This window comes from Lemur catta, chromosome 1 (assembly GCF_020740605.2).
Source record: "Lemur catta isolate mLemCat1 chromosome 1, mLemCat1.pri, whole genome shotgun sequence".
NCBI lineage: Eukaryota > Metazoa > Chordata > Mammalia > Primates > Lemuridae > Lemur > Lemur catta.
The window spans coordinates 139,417,793-139,432,326 of NC_059128.1; the positions used below are offsets into that span (position 1 = coordinate 139,417,793).

Genomic DNA, 14,534 nt, shown 5'->3' on the forward strand with positions numbered 1-14,534 from the left:
AAGAGGAATTTAAATCACATCTTTATGATGGAAGTTAATCTCTGTAATACGCTTGGAGGTTTTGTGATTTAAGCAATAGATTTCCCCCAACAGCTACCAAGCAGTGTTCTAAAAGATAGAAGCAAAACACATGCAAAAAAATAATTGTGAATATGGAGTTCAACTTATTAATGAACTTGAGTTGATGGCATTTTTTTCTATTATCTGGCAGGGAAGCCAAACACACACAAAATTGTGAATGTGGAGTTCAATTTATTAATGAACCTGAGTTGGTGGCATCTTTCTATACTCTGGCAGGGAATGAAATAACATTCTCCTCCAGCTGAAAGAGCTCAAATGGTTGGACTTTAGAAATTGCAGTAACCCTCTGTCTTCCGCAACCCCTGAGTTTAAATCCACAGTAGGGGTGTTCACAGGATGGATTTGAAACCTTTGCACATTCAGACTTTAGGTTGTGAACTCCACAGATACGTACATATATATTATATATATATGCATATACACAGGCACAAACATATTTCTTGATTTCCTTAGCAGAAATCTGGGGAATGCTGAGAATCTGAGCTTCAGTTGATGAGCTTAACTAGCTAAAGCCGTGTGGCTATGCTTGACGTGACCAGAACTGGTAAATGCCTCTGTAACTCAGCAGACCTCTTAAAGTCATGTCCACCTCCTCCAGTACCAGTGTCTGCTAAATTAATTCATTAACCTTATTTAGGACTAATGGTCCAGAGTCATTAGAAATTGCTCTTTCCTAATCAACTGTTAGAGAGATTTAACAGAGCCAGGGAGTCTAGCAGTTCACATTATCTTATTACACTGTCACTTTCTCAGAAGTCACAGATTAAAGAGCTCTGGTGTGGTACCAAGTCCACCTAAATGTCTTCTGAAGTGACTCTGTCGAGTGACTAGAATCAGGGCTGTTTTATTTCACTCCTCTAACAGATGCCAGACACTGCCATGATGTTTGTCCAGAGCTGGAAGAGACTTAATGAGACGAGGTCACTTTCCAAGTTTTCTGTACATTTAAAACAATGCGAGAGTCTCAGTAGAATCACATAGCAGAGTCCAATATGATCATTAGCTGAGATTTTGAACTCCGGTTGCAACATCATTTCTTCTTGGCAAACCTTAAGCTTTTTTTTACAAGCCAATGCAATGGAAACCAGTATAAGACTACCCCCTAGCCTAAGAAACAAAGTCAGAAAACATCTAGCAATTGAGAAAAACAATATAATTTATATTGTCTTCTTTTTAATTTATGGGAAATGATTTCTGTAATGCATGTAGCTTTATGCATTTTTGATGTGCACTTCATCTTTCATTTCCATTTGACCTGGTTTTCCTGTAATAAAATTCTGTAGATTTATAAATTCATGCTGAGAGCAAAGAATGCCATTCTCTTTCCACAGGGAATCTATTAGATGCAATATTAAAATCTATATATACCATTACTGAAAATCTGTGATTGATAGGCTTACATATTTCATTGCTTTCATACCTGTTCCTCTTACATAGTTTATGCACCAAATTTTTATTGCTCAAAATTAAGCATCAATAAATGTGGCAGCATTTCAGACTGAAGCTATCCAGTATAAAATCCATCATAAAAAGTGACAATGAGAATCTACACTGAACAATAAAGCAGCCTAGAGACTGGTTTATTTGGCTCTCAGTGAATCACTTCAGCATTTTTTTGAAATGGGAGCTCAAAAACTAGTTAGCTTACTTTCCCCAGAACGTGAGGATGTGGCTCACCATATGTGATACCCAGATCTGTGTGGTGGGCTATTTTTCACCCAACATTTAGGTAATTAGAATTAATGCCGGTGTGGCTATTTACTTTTCTTTCTGCACCGTTGCTTTGATCTGATCTCCAAGCCTGAACAACTTTACTTGGAGAAGTAAAGCAGAATTATTTCTGCTTTACCAAATATACTTTGTTCTCTGTTGATCTGGATCTCAAGAGCAGAGATAACTCAAAATCACTTAGATTTATGGGCAGATAAAACAAAGACCAAAAGGAAAAAAAAAGGTTTGGCTTTAAGCCAATCAAAGGCAGTCCCCACTGATCAATGACATAGACCAGGCTTATCATCAAAAAGCAACACAAGGGGTCGAACAGCTTCTTTCCGTCACTTTCTACTTAGAACTTGCTACTTAATGTGATTACACTTCTTGGGGGATAATTAAGTCTAGCAGAAGCTCCCGGGGGACCATGTTAACATCAATTGAGGGGATTTAATGTTTTTAATGCTAGAAGACCTTTTTCTTGGGAAGGAACTTTGGGGGCTGGAGGGAGAGTTTATCTCAGATATCAGCCTGCCTTCTACCTGAGCCAGCCTTCCTGAAATCAAAGAGAGTTCCTTGGGGGAATTTTGCCCTCAGTGCCACATGAAGGACTTGTAGGGACCTCTTGGAGTTCCCCTTAAAAAGTTACAGAATGTTTAATCACCAGTCATTTATATGGAGAGTTAGAATACCTAACAGGTTGTCAGGGAAAGATCTACTAAAATCTTATTTTGATTTTTTTATTGCAGATAAATGTGGCGATACTATAAAAATTGAAAGCCCCGGGTACCTTACGTCTCCTGGTTATCCTCATTCTTATCACCCAAGTGAAAAATGTGAATGGCTGATTGAGGCTCCAGACCCATACCAGAGAATTATGATCAACTTCAACCCCCACTTTGATTTGGAGGACAGAGACTGCAAGTAAGTGGGAATGTGTCTGAACAGGGCGCCACAGCACCATCTAGTGGTCACGTCTGTCTATGGGGGGGAAAGGCGTGTGTACATTGTAGATTATAAATGGATCCAGGAGGGGTTCCAATCTCTACCAGATCATATGTCAGTGGTATGGAAATTAAATTACGTTAAGTGATTTCTGAGTCCTCCAAACCAGGAAGACTATACGTAAATGTGTAACCTCTCATACTGTTTCGTGTTAACGCTTTTGGTTTTGGAACTCTTCTTTTGTTAAGAAATGTATATAGTATGTATGCTTCTTTTTTGCCCCCGTCGTCGTCTTTCTTGGAAAGGGGAAGAACCCAGAAACCCCAAACTCCCACTTGCATTTTTATTAAATATTGTGGGTCACTAACATACATTGCATGCCCAGATAGTGAGATTGGATATTTTGAAACAAATCTGTGGCACATTTTATGATTTAAGAACTGTGTTCTTCATATTGACTTTGACGTGGAAAAAGCAAATTGTCATTGAATAAAAATAAGGCATGTAGGGTAAGTCATATGAGAGAGTTTTTTTATGGATTACTGATTAAAGGACTTGTATGAAAGATGATGGAATAGAATTGTTAAGGCACCATGAGAACAATGGGGAACTCAAATATAAATCAGTGTTCCATCTATCTGCTTTAGTTTTGCTGTCTCCTCCCATTGTTAAGTTACTAAGCATCAATTCATGCCAGATTGCATTATTACGAAGCCATTCTCACTACGGAGATGGGCTAAATTATATTTCCTCATTTTATTTGAAAGAGCTGGTGTATAGATACTGCTTTCCACAGTGTGGAAAGTGTGTTCTCACATTGGCGGCAGCAGTGTACTCAGATCCTCATGTGCTCTCTCCTCTCCTTATGCCCAACACCCCGCCTTTCTTTGTCTTGTCCACAGCATCCCATTCTGCAAGTGGTGGCATCTCCAGAGTGAACCTGAATAGCGATCTTTTATTAAGTTTATATATATATATATAGTTTTGTTAAAGGAAAATAATCTATTGAAATCTATTTTTGAGAGTTTCTCGTGGACTGATATGTTTTCCCAAGTTTTAAAATGGGTCAGTTTGATATAATTGTATACAATTATCTATAGGCTACTACTTCCATTGGACCTAAACATTATTTTGCAAGTATATTCATTATTAAAGATCTTCTATTTGTACACACATATTCTTTTAGGGAAGAATGGAATAATATAAAACTGTTCCCACCTGTAGGAAGTCCTCAACCACCTGTTGAGTTGGTGCAGTAAAGTAGCTTTTCATTGTCAGGGAAATGAGGTCATCTGGTTAATTCAACATTTTGGTGCCTGGAGAATTAACATAAATCCATAGACTGATCAGTTTCCAAATAATCAGCATATATTACAATGCAATAAAAGTATGCCGATTCCAATTTAATCTTTGTTCTGTGATTCAGAAGTGCTTTAGGGCATTATATTGACTTTTTAATCCTGTATGAAGGTTGCCATTAATAGTGTGGCAGTGACTGCTAGGCAACAGGGAGTTCATGGTGGGTTTTTTTTTGTTTTGTGTTTTTGCTAATATTCTTTATGGTGGCTTTTACAGTGTCAGTCACCTAGACAATCTGGAGACTTGTTCTCTATTTTACTTAATTTATTTTATTATTATTCTTTTTGCTTTTTGATAATGCTAAAATTGCTATATGAGATATTTTTAACACACTCTGGTAAAACATACTCAAGTAGTAACATTATTCCAAAAAATAAAGTGCTATTAGAATTTAGTAAACTCATATTTACCAATACCTAATCTGGAAATTGTGACTATGTATATGTATAATACAATAGTTAAGGAATTCAGAATAATCACTAGTTATTAGCAGTGGTGTGCTGGTAAATGTTTAACAGCTGGCTCTTGTGAGCAAATGGGTTGAGTCCTGATTTCTAGCATTTGCCAATTTCCATGGTGTAAATACTGCCACATTGGCCAAGTTCAAACTGCTCATGTGATGTCACTGTGCACAAACTTGCAAAGAGACATGCACAATTGGTTCTTAGGAGCTGGTGCCAGCCAGCTGCGTATACAACTGGAGCAGAAGTTTAAGAAGGGGAAGCCAGTCCAGCCAGTGCTTACAACACTGTCTGGTGCACAATAGACTTTAAATAATTATTTGTCCTATAGTAGTGTGAGGTTGGGGTATGGTGAGGTTAGAGGAGCACTTTTTTAGTTGGCTTCCTTCTCTAAAGGTGTAAAGTAAAGGATGATTGTAATTATAGAAGGGGACAATTTTAGTGATATTAGCAAAGCAATCAAGAAATTGGCATGGCCAAGAAGATCGTTTCTCTACCACTCTTAATGATGGTGAAGTGTGTGTGTGTATGTTGTTTGTTTGTTAAATGCCACCGAGTAAGATGACTTCTTAATTGTCCCAACTGAGGCTTTGCTGTCTGTGAAGGTGCCATCTCCTGGCCAGTGCTGAAAGGGTGATATATTTAGTCTGATGAAGTCAATGGAGATTAGACCCATGGAAAATGTCTTTGTGCCATGTTTTGAAATGTTGCTATCTGATCTTTTTATCAATGAAAAATTCCTGAAAGGTATGGAAGACCCACTGAAGGTGCTGCCTTTGCTGTTTTTCCAGGCTGATTCACCTGACTCCTGGTCATTGTGTAAGGTTGCTGTTGAGAGTCTACAAACATAGCACAATAATTACCTGTTTTTATAAAGGCTCTAAGAAGAATCTACAGCTTTAAAATTGATGGGTGATCAGAATTCCCTAGAAAAAAATGGAATACACCAGAAACTCTTAGAAGAACAAATTCATAGACTTCAAAGTTCATATTAGGTGCCTAAAAACATAGTTTTGTTTTGTTGTTGTTGGTAATTTATATTAGGCTATTTACAAAAGCAGATTTGAGTTGACACAAAACTAGGCATGGTAAACCACAGTCAGAGAGCTGGGAAGCACTTAGTTTTCACTCCTGTTAAGAACAAACTGTACATAGTATTTGAGATATTTACTATTTTTCCCTGTTCTGTCTATATTATACGTCCATTGGCAGTAAAAACTACTGGCTGTAGTGGTGTCATAGGGTTGCTGGTAGGACAAAATGAAAGAGTAGATATGAAAGCCCTTTGAAAAGTTAAAAGTGTTCCTCCGCATACATTATCCTTATGGTGCTATCTTTAACAACATGGCGATTGTTAGAACATTTGGAAATATGAAACTAAACATATGTCAAACTAAATATATTGATCCAGTAATGGGATGATTCGCACATAATACACCCTTCATTTTCTCTTGAAATTGTCAGTATTTGTACAGTCAACTTTCACCGTAAGAAAGCTCAAGAAATCAATGCCTTAGCACATTTGCTTATTGAGAAATCATCCCTGAGACCCAAGTAAGTAATTTCCTTTTGTAGGATGAAGGGATAGATAAGTAATTCAACACAGCAGCCAAATAGTGCTGGTAGGAAAAATATGTTTACTTAGACTTTTATTGTTTTATTTATAATTAGGTAAAAAAACATCATTTCATAATCTTAACAATACAGTATACAATCACAGATTTTCATGTGAAGAACACCAAGACTGACCCAGTTCATAAGTAAACTCTGGACCATACTTTGCAAAATGGATGTTAAGCTTTTACAGTGCCTGTCAAGTTGGGGATACTTCCTTAGGGAAAATAAATGTGTAAGTTGTGCCCTGTAGTTTTAAAATGCAACAATCTGTGTTTATGTTACACCTGAATCAGGTTTCATTACAAACAAGCATTGAAACCATAATACTAAAACCCCTTAATTCTTTTATTGAACAAGGTGTGGTGTAAATCAATCAATCGATGGAACAGTAGAGCATCTGTAGGGCTAACCTCAGACTAGGATTTCTAGCTAGATGTGTGCATGATTTTATTGTTATGTTGATGTAAGAGAGGACTCCAGAGAATGCTCTGAGAGAAGGTGTTGAAGGAAGGGAAGGAATGATGATTTCTCTTTTTGGCACCAGCAAAATCCTGCATACTTGTGAAGGGTCAAAACACAGTGACAAGTAGTCAAGAAAGGAAAAAAGTGACTGGCTGAGGGTTCTCCAAAAGAAATGTCCATTGTTTATTGTAAATGGTGAGTTCAGGCTTTACATTGAACTATTTGGACCTCAGTCCACTGAAGTTTTCTTCACTGGTAGGGCAGACATCTTGAATCTCATAAAACTTTATATCTGTATAATAAACAAGAATGTCATTGATATGGTAGTTAGAATTTATGAAACTTTTCCAGTTTCCCAGCCATGCAAAGTATCAGCATGATAATTTATAATGGTTTGTGACAAATAGTGCTGAGCAAAGAGGTGTGTGGTTACATTCAGATCAGATGTCTTCATCTGGGGAGCAATAAATGTTTCACAGACATTGGGTTAAAAACATTAAGAAAATGAATGTGAACCTCCAGAAAAAAGTCTAAAAAGGTTGGTAGTGTTGTGGAGAGAAAGCCCAGTAGTGGTTTTCTTACTGACAAGATCCTGACTTCAATGCCGGATTTTTCAGTGCTGTTTCTTAACACAGCGTAGATGCTTCTCTGTCTGTAATTTAGATTTGTAATCTCTCCTTTGTGTAACCAACAATAGGCATGTTTTTTTGAATTCAGTGCATTCAAAGGAAGATTTCACTTTTGTAACTTCATATGAAGTTTAATCACAGTGAAATTATAATTAAATAGAGATAGTATTCAAGTTTTGGGATTTTGTTGGAATAAATCACAGATTATTTCTTTAACACTATTTTTAAAATCACCTAAGTTATCACAAACTTTGAGACATTGCTAATCTCATTTCTTTTCATAGAACATGAACTCATTGAATGAAAATAAATCTGCCCTTAGTTTCTCAAATCTGATTATTCCTGCAGATTTAATTATATGGTGGTCCCTTAGTCATTCACTGGCAATTTTTGGAATATAAGTTCCATTTATTTTTGTTTCCCTGAGTAATGATTTCTGTTTTGATTCTTTCTTTCCTTATTTTGTTCAACATAGTTTTTTTTTTTTGCATTCATTTTGATTTTTTTTAATGTTACATTAAAGTACTCTTTATCTCACTTACTGAGATTTTTAGCTTTTTGTGTGCAAGGCGAGTGTCTCACTCTAGTCTTGTTTCAGAGCATCACTTGAACTAAAGCAAAGCCCTTGTTTTATGGAAAATAGTGAGTACTTTAAGCCAAAGTACTTCTCCATTTTCTGTATGAAATACAGAAGTATCTACTTTTAATTAAATTATAATATGTATTTAGAAAACTGTACAACCTGAGTGCACACTATGATAAACCAATCCAGAAGCAAAAATTTCCAGCTTCCTAGAAATCCTGTGATGTGCACTTTTAGTCACTAACCTTTACCCTCAAGGGCAACTGCTGTCCTGACTTGTGGGATTCCATTTTCATAAGTTTCAAAATCAGACTAAACTATAATCCTAGAAGTCTGTAAACACTGTCCTTTGAATATAGACAGTGAAAGTCTTTGAAGTGGAGATAGAAAAATGTCTGCTACTCCCTTTCTCATCAAAAAGTTGCATCCTACCAATGCATTTGCTAATTTTTTTTCCAGTGGCTGCTGAAGAAATATCTTGTCTTTGTTTCATATACTACAATTTTGTCAAAATAGACACAAGTTTTCAGTATGGAGCCTGCTTTATATGCAGGGCACATTCAGAAAAAAAATCCTCTTTTGCTTTATTTTTCTTCCTTTCTTCATTTCTGGTTTTGATCTCGGGTGACTTTCCCAATAGGAACAATGTGAGAGGTGCCACCACCAAGCTCCACTCAATTAAAAAACTATTGGGTGGATCAGAATGAACCCTTCTTAGAACAACTGCTGGCCAGTGTTGCTCCCACCAGCGGCATCGTTGGTTACTACTCAGGCAGATAATTATCTCCTGTCTTCCTTTTGATTTTCTTTCCCCGTTAGCACTGATTTAATTTGAACAGAACCTCATGTGTTTAATAAAATTAATTTTCTATATTATTCCTTAGTATAAGCAATCACATTTGATCATAATGAATTTTGAGTAGGACAAGGTTGTTTTGTGTTAGGCATTTCTGTAATTTCAAAGAAGCGACCTTTATGAGCTAAAGAAGGTGGTTAGTTGAAATCTTATCAAATTGAATCAACATGTGCATGGCATTTCCAACCAGATTTCACTTTGGGGAGCCGGCACTTAAGAAGGAATCCAAGTGAGACATATGCCTTCAGCGGCGTGCACACTCTCAACTCCTTTCTTTCCAGCATAAAACTTGATACTTGCATGCATGCTGACATGCTTTAGCAGAAGCACACACACAAACACATATGTGCGTGTAAAAGAGGCTAAAAATTAAACGTAACTAATTGCAGTGGTAGCATTCATCAAGGCTGATCATTAAGCCCAAAGAACAAGAGACAAAATTAGTGTTCGGATCAGGTTCCAAATGCCTCTTAATTGGGTGTTTGTCATCAGTCCTGATTGTAAGAGTCAGACTTGGCAGGACGTAGCACCTTGAAAGAAGCTTTCTCCTGCTCTGCCCTGGTTGACTGGCCTGTGTCTGGTATCTAGGGCAGTGAGTGCTGTCTATGGTTGCACCACTTCAGAGTCTTAACAGATAAGCTTAGGAAGTGAAGTGCATTCATTCGGAACTCTACTAAATCCTGCAGAGGGGCAGAGGCAAAAAAACAAACAAAACAAATAAACCACCTTTTGGGTTCTGTCCACTCAATTCCTGGAAAAAAAAAAAAAATAAAGTTCAAGTTCACCAAGAAGAAGTTTTGCCTTATAACATAGTTTTCCTCCTCCTCAAGCCCAGGGCTATGTTGCTAGATCTCATTTGGTCAACATGTCTTTTCTTCTTTTGACTTTTAAAAAGAAAAATGTTACATTAAAATACCCTTTATCTTTACTGAGATGTTTAGCTTTTTGTGTCCCACATGAGTGCCTCACTCTAGTCTTGTGTTTTGGATCATCACTTAGACTACAACAAAGTCCTTGTTTTACGGAAAACAGTGGGTATTTTAATTTAGATAATCATCAGGTGTTTGGAAAGGAATCAGTGGCTAGTTCTTACTGTTGTTAAGGTCCTTTCAGTGTGTGCCCACCTTGGGGCTAAACCCTCCATGCACATGATGCCACTAAATCTTCTGTCATCCCATTTCACAGATGACAGCCTTGAGGTTTGGAAAAGTTACGTTAACAGAGCCCCGATACTCATCGGCTGCATCAAATATATCCTTCCCGCTTTGTGATCAAAGGCACACTTGGGATGCGCCTTTTGAATGAAAAAATTCTTAGGAAATGCTGCCGGCTTATTTTTTTTATTCAAGCAGCCATTTTCTTCTGTGAACTCTCTGGCACAAAAGTTTAAATGTCAACCAACTCTTTTGGAGGAAAGACCTAATTTTTAAACTTTCAGTCCAGATTAAGTAAGCACTCATGAAAATTGTGCACAGGAACTTCTAACCAGTTAGCAATTTTCCACTCCGTCAAAACTTGCCTTCATTTAGGGATGGAAATCCTACAGGGGCTAAATATCTAAATTGTGGCCCCTCTGGTTGATGGAGTTGGAAAGCACAAAGTGTATATAAATACAATATTTGTTTGAAGCCCAACAACCAACCAGCATGTGGGTTCGATTTATGCAGTTGCGTAAAAAGACATGTGAGATGTCGCTGTGTTGAGCCATCCTTGGTCTCAGGCCCAGTAGTGAGAAGGCTACGTTCCCTTCCAAGCACTGATCATTGACTTAATCTCAGGCAAATATAAGGGAAGTGCTGTTCTCTCACAACTCCCCCATTCATAAAATTTCAACACTTGTATTTGCCACAATGGCTCTGCAAGGGTTAAAGGGAGGAGGTTTGCTCAGGCGCTGGGTTCCTATGAGAAACAGGAGAGTGTTTTTTGAGAAGAAACAGATGCTCCAGAGTATTTTGTTTTTATCTGGGCAGATACTTTGTACAAGCAGCCAGCCAGGTTGGAGGTGACTGCTTGCTGCTTCTGTGATAGACTGGCATGTCACGGAGACAGCCTCCAGTCCGGGGCTGAAAGAGGATGCTAAATGTCACTTAATGCAAGTTCTTCAGTTTCTTCAGAACAACCAGAGATGGCAAAGGCCAGTCTATACAGTCACGATTCCAAGTCCTTGTTTCACTCTCCAACCATCAGATGCTATGGTCGGGGGCATCTATTACGTGAGGCAGAAGCAACCCATGAAATGGCCGGGAAAAAAATTAAGATGTGGTCAAAATCTTAGTCTTACACAGATAACGTCCAAGAATTTAAAGGCACCACATTCTTACATCTAAAGAAAAAAGAACACACTCTTGATTCAAAGATTAAAAAAAAAAAGGACGTGAAGCTCCCCAAACTTGGTAGCACCACGGCTGACTTGGTCCGATAAGGGAGAAATGTTTTTAGATGTAGTAACCCCTGGCTAAAATAGATCACTGTTTTACTTTTTGTTAAATCTCAGTTCATACTTGTCTGTCCGTTTTCAAATAAATTGAGAAAGTATTTATTTGTTAACCCATCTGGTCACAGAAAAAGATTAAAATAAATTAAAATTTGACTTTCTAGATCCATCCACTCTTTTGAAAAGATGGCAGCCAGTAAAAATGACAAGTCCTGATTAATTTGACAGTCTGACTCTGGAGCACTCTGTTTGCCTTCCCAAGAGCTGTCTCTGTATGGCCTTTGTTCTAGCTTTATAGACAAGGGTTTGTCTCTCCATTGGGGGCTGGACTCCACGAAGGCAGAAACCATGTCTTACTCATATTTCTACTCTCCCCAATCCCCCCAAATGCTTTGCACATATAGGCACTAGTTTAATTAGATAGCTGACACTTTTCATTGAAATTGAAATCGGGTATATAAAGCATCAAAATGAAAAACGCAGTGTTTCCCAGAGTAGAGTCTGTGGTCCACAGTACACAGTATGGAGAAGAGACCAGCAAAATTCGGCGAAGACAGAGTGAAAGGGGCAATGATAACTCCTCAAGTGGGTGGTCTGTCTGAATGACACCCTTTCAGAAAGGACTTAGGACTGCCACTCCCTGAACGTTGAGGTGGGTGGCTGCCTTTTTGCGCTCAGAGAAGCTGGCCACGTCCACTCCTCCACCTCCAGCCAAGTCAGAGGCATCTGAATTTGAATTTTGGAGCCTCCAATTCCCAGCAACACAGGTAAAGGCCACAGATGGGTTGGACAGGGACAGGGCAGCAGGGGCAGGTGTGCCCTTCTCTTCCACTGTCACGCTGTGCGGTCAGGTTGCCAAGCTTAACTGGGATATTTAGAACATATTCCAGCCCTGGCTTTAGGGGACCCTTACACCACCAAATGTGTGCCAGCAGCTTCTTCACTGCCCATAATTGTATCTTCCAATGGGTGGTGACCCTAGGCTGAGAGAAGGAAGGGTGAAAGGGTTTTCTTTTGTTGTTTGTTTGTTTTTGGTTTTTTGGTTTTTTTAGCACTAATTGGAATTTTCTTTTCTTTTTCCCCAAGGAAAAAGTTTTGTATTCTCCTTCCCCTTTATTCCAACACCAGTGTCTTTGTCCATGGCTGGGGACACTGCTGAGTAACTATTAGGATACATAGGTTAAGTCGTTCAAGACACATCCCCATTTCCCTCTTCGCTTGTTCCAGCATCGTACCTGATGTGTGTGTGTTAGTTCATTACTGCAAGCTGGGGATTTCTGACTGTCAGGGGACTATGTTAGCAGCTCCCTGTGAAAAAGGGTTCTGGTGAGAATTAGGGATGTGGGTTATAATTGCGCCTCTGCCAGTCGTTCCCATCTGTGAGACAGGAGACGGGTCATATGGGCTGGGTCCCCATGTGCGGATGGCTTGATTATGGCACCATTAATCCCTGCATCTTTGACAGTGTTAACCAGTGCAGCTCCGGAAGATGTGACAATGACCAGGTCACCTCCATGAAGGGTCTGGTTGACCAACACTACCTAGTCGCAGCTTTAATTCTGAAGCAAAGATGTTTTCCTTCCTCTACCTCTCTCAGTAACGCAGTGTTGACAAGATAATGTAGATGGAAGTGTCTTAAGAATACAAGAGAAATATGTTAAATAAAACCTAGGTATTACCATAACAGGAAGTGCATCCGCAGGTTTTGTTCCTTTAAATAAGTTCAGACAGTAAACAATAACTTCTGCATCCTTAGGAGGAGACACTTGTAAATATTTCAAAAGGATTGCACATATCCACAGTGGAGATAGTATCTCTGCTCAGCATGTATTCAGCCAACAAGAATTTCTGAGTGTTCTTGTAACCAGTCCATGGGTTAAGTGTGTTATAATTGTGGTCTTCTAAAGCTCTAGATGCATGGAGTTCCTGGAAAATCTCATGGAAGATGCTATCTCAGTGTCACAAACTTGATGATAGTAGCATTAATGGCTTAAAAAAAATCATTATTTTCCCATGTGTGCCTGAGAACTTATAAATTATGTTCAGTATATTCAGACCATAAATGAGCCCATACTTAAATAGCAAGGTGGGGGCCAATAGCTTCATGCTTATTACACAGGGAGGGATGCTGGTCTCCCAGTCAGTTCAACCCAACGGTGTCATTATATTCGTTTCCAAGAAAGACAAAACTACATGGATTTTGTGGCATAAATTCCTAGGAAAAAGCAGCTGGGAAAACGTATGTTTTTAACCTGATGGTCTATCCCATTAAACTGATGGTCTATCCTATTTCTAGTAGACACAGGTCCTTTAGTTTTGTCATCTCCTTCCCTCCTTTCTGGTTATGACATTTTCCAATATTGGTGGCCAGAAGGGGGTTCAGTGGCACCACTGAGGAGCTTGTTTGTTTGCAGGAAAGACCTTGGAATTGTGCCAGGGAGGAGATGAGTATTTTAATCCTTTGTCCCGACCTCACCCTCATGAATGGCCTTATATGATATAAATCAGGAGTCCCCAACCCATAGTGAGTTGTATAATGATTTCATTATATATTACATTGTAATAATAATAGAAATAAAGTGCACAATAAATGTAATGAGCTTGAATCATCCCAAAACCATCCCCTTGACACTTCCCCGGTTCGTGGAAAAATTGTCTTCCATGAAAACAGTCCCTGGTGTCAAAAAGTTTGGGGACCACTGATATAAATGATATCTGCTGCCCTTCAAAAGTACTCTCAGCCCTTTTTCATTCGAAATGATGACAGGTGTGGCTGGGAGATCAACAGAGGGGATTTGCTTCCCTTTCTGTGGAATGGTTATGGGTGCCCACGGGTCCGATGGATTCTGTAGGACTTTTGTCTTCATGAGTAAAAGAAATCCTCCTTGGACCTTGTCACCCTGCAAACAAACATTTCATCTCTCTGTAGCTTTCCCATTATTGCCGATGGTATCGGAAGTGGAAATTGCATTTCAGAACTCTAGTTTCTCACTTAAGCCTCTTCAGCATAATTTTTGTCCCCTCCAGTTGATGGAGATTGCTGGCTCACATGTTACATTTCAGTGCCTCTTCCAATGCTCCAAAGCAGTGGCCATTGCGTGGCCCTCATTTCTTCAACCATCATGTGGCATCATACGTGATGGGCCACTCCCATCAGCTTTTTTCCTTCTCTCCTGCATCTCACCATACTGCGTCACCTTGGTTTTCTTCCCTCTTCTCTGGCCACTTCTCTATTTTGCTTCTCTTTCTCCTCCCACACTGAAATATTGGCTAAGGTTTTGCCTCTGCCCCGAAATTCTGCTCCCTGAATAACCTTGATGATCTTAGCTACTAGGTCAGATAATACCCAGCTCTCTGGCCAGCCCTAGATCCCACCTTAAGTGTTGGACTCAAACTT

At 38.9% G+C, this 14,534-nt stretch overlaps 1 protein-coding gene across 6 annotated transcripts in view; it reads left to right on the forward strand.

The window, feature by feature from the left end:
* The window catches only part of NRP1 (neuropilin 1), a 133,014-nt gene that overhangs the window by 1,523 nt on the left and 116,957 nt on the right, over window positions 1-14,534 (forward strand). For all 6 annotated transcript variants that reach the window (XM_045535860.1, XM_045535881.1, XM_045535850.1 and 3 more), the window contains exon 2: window positions 2,541-2,715. In XM_045535860.1, the coding sequence (XP_045391816.1) occupies window positions 2,541-2,715 (175 nt within the window). The remainder of the gene's footprint in view (window positions 1-2,540; window positions 2,716-14,534) is intronic.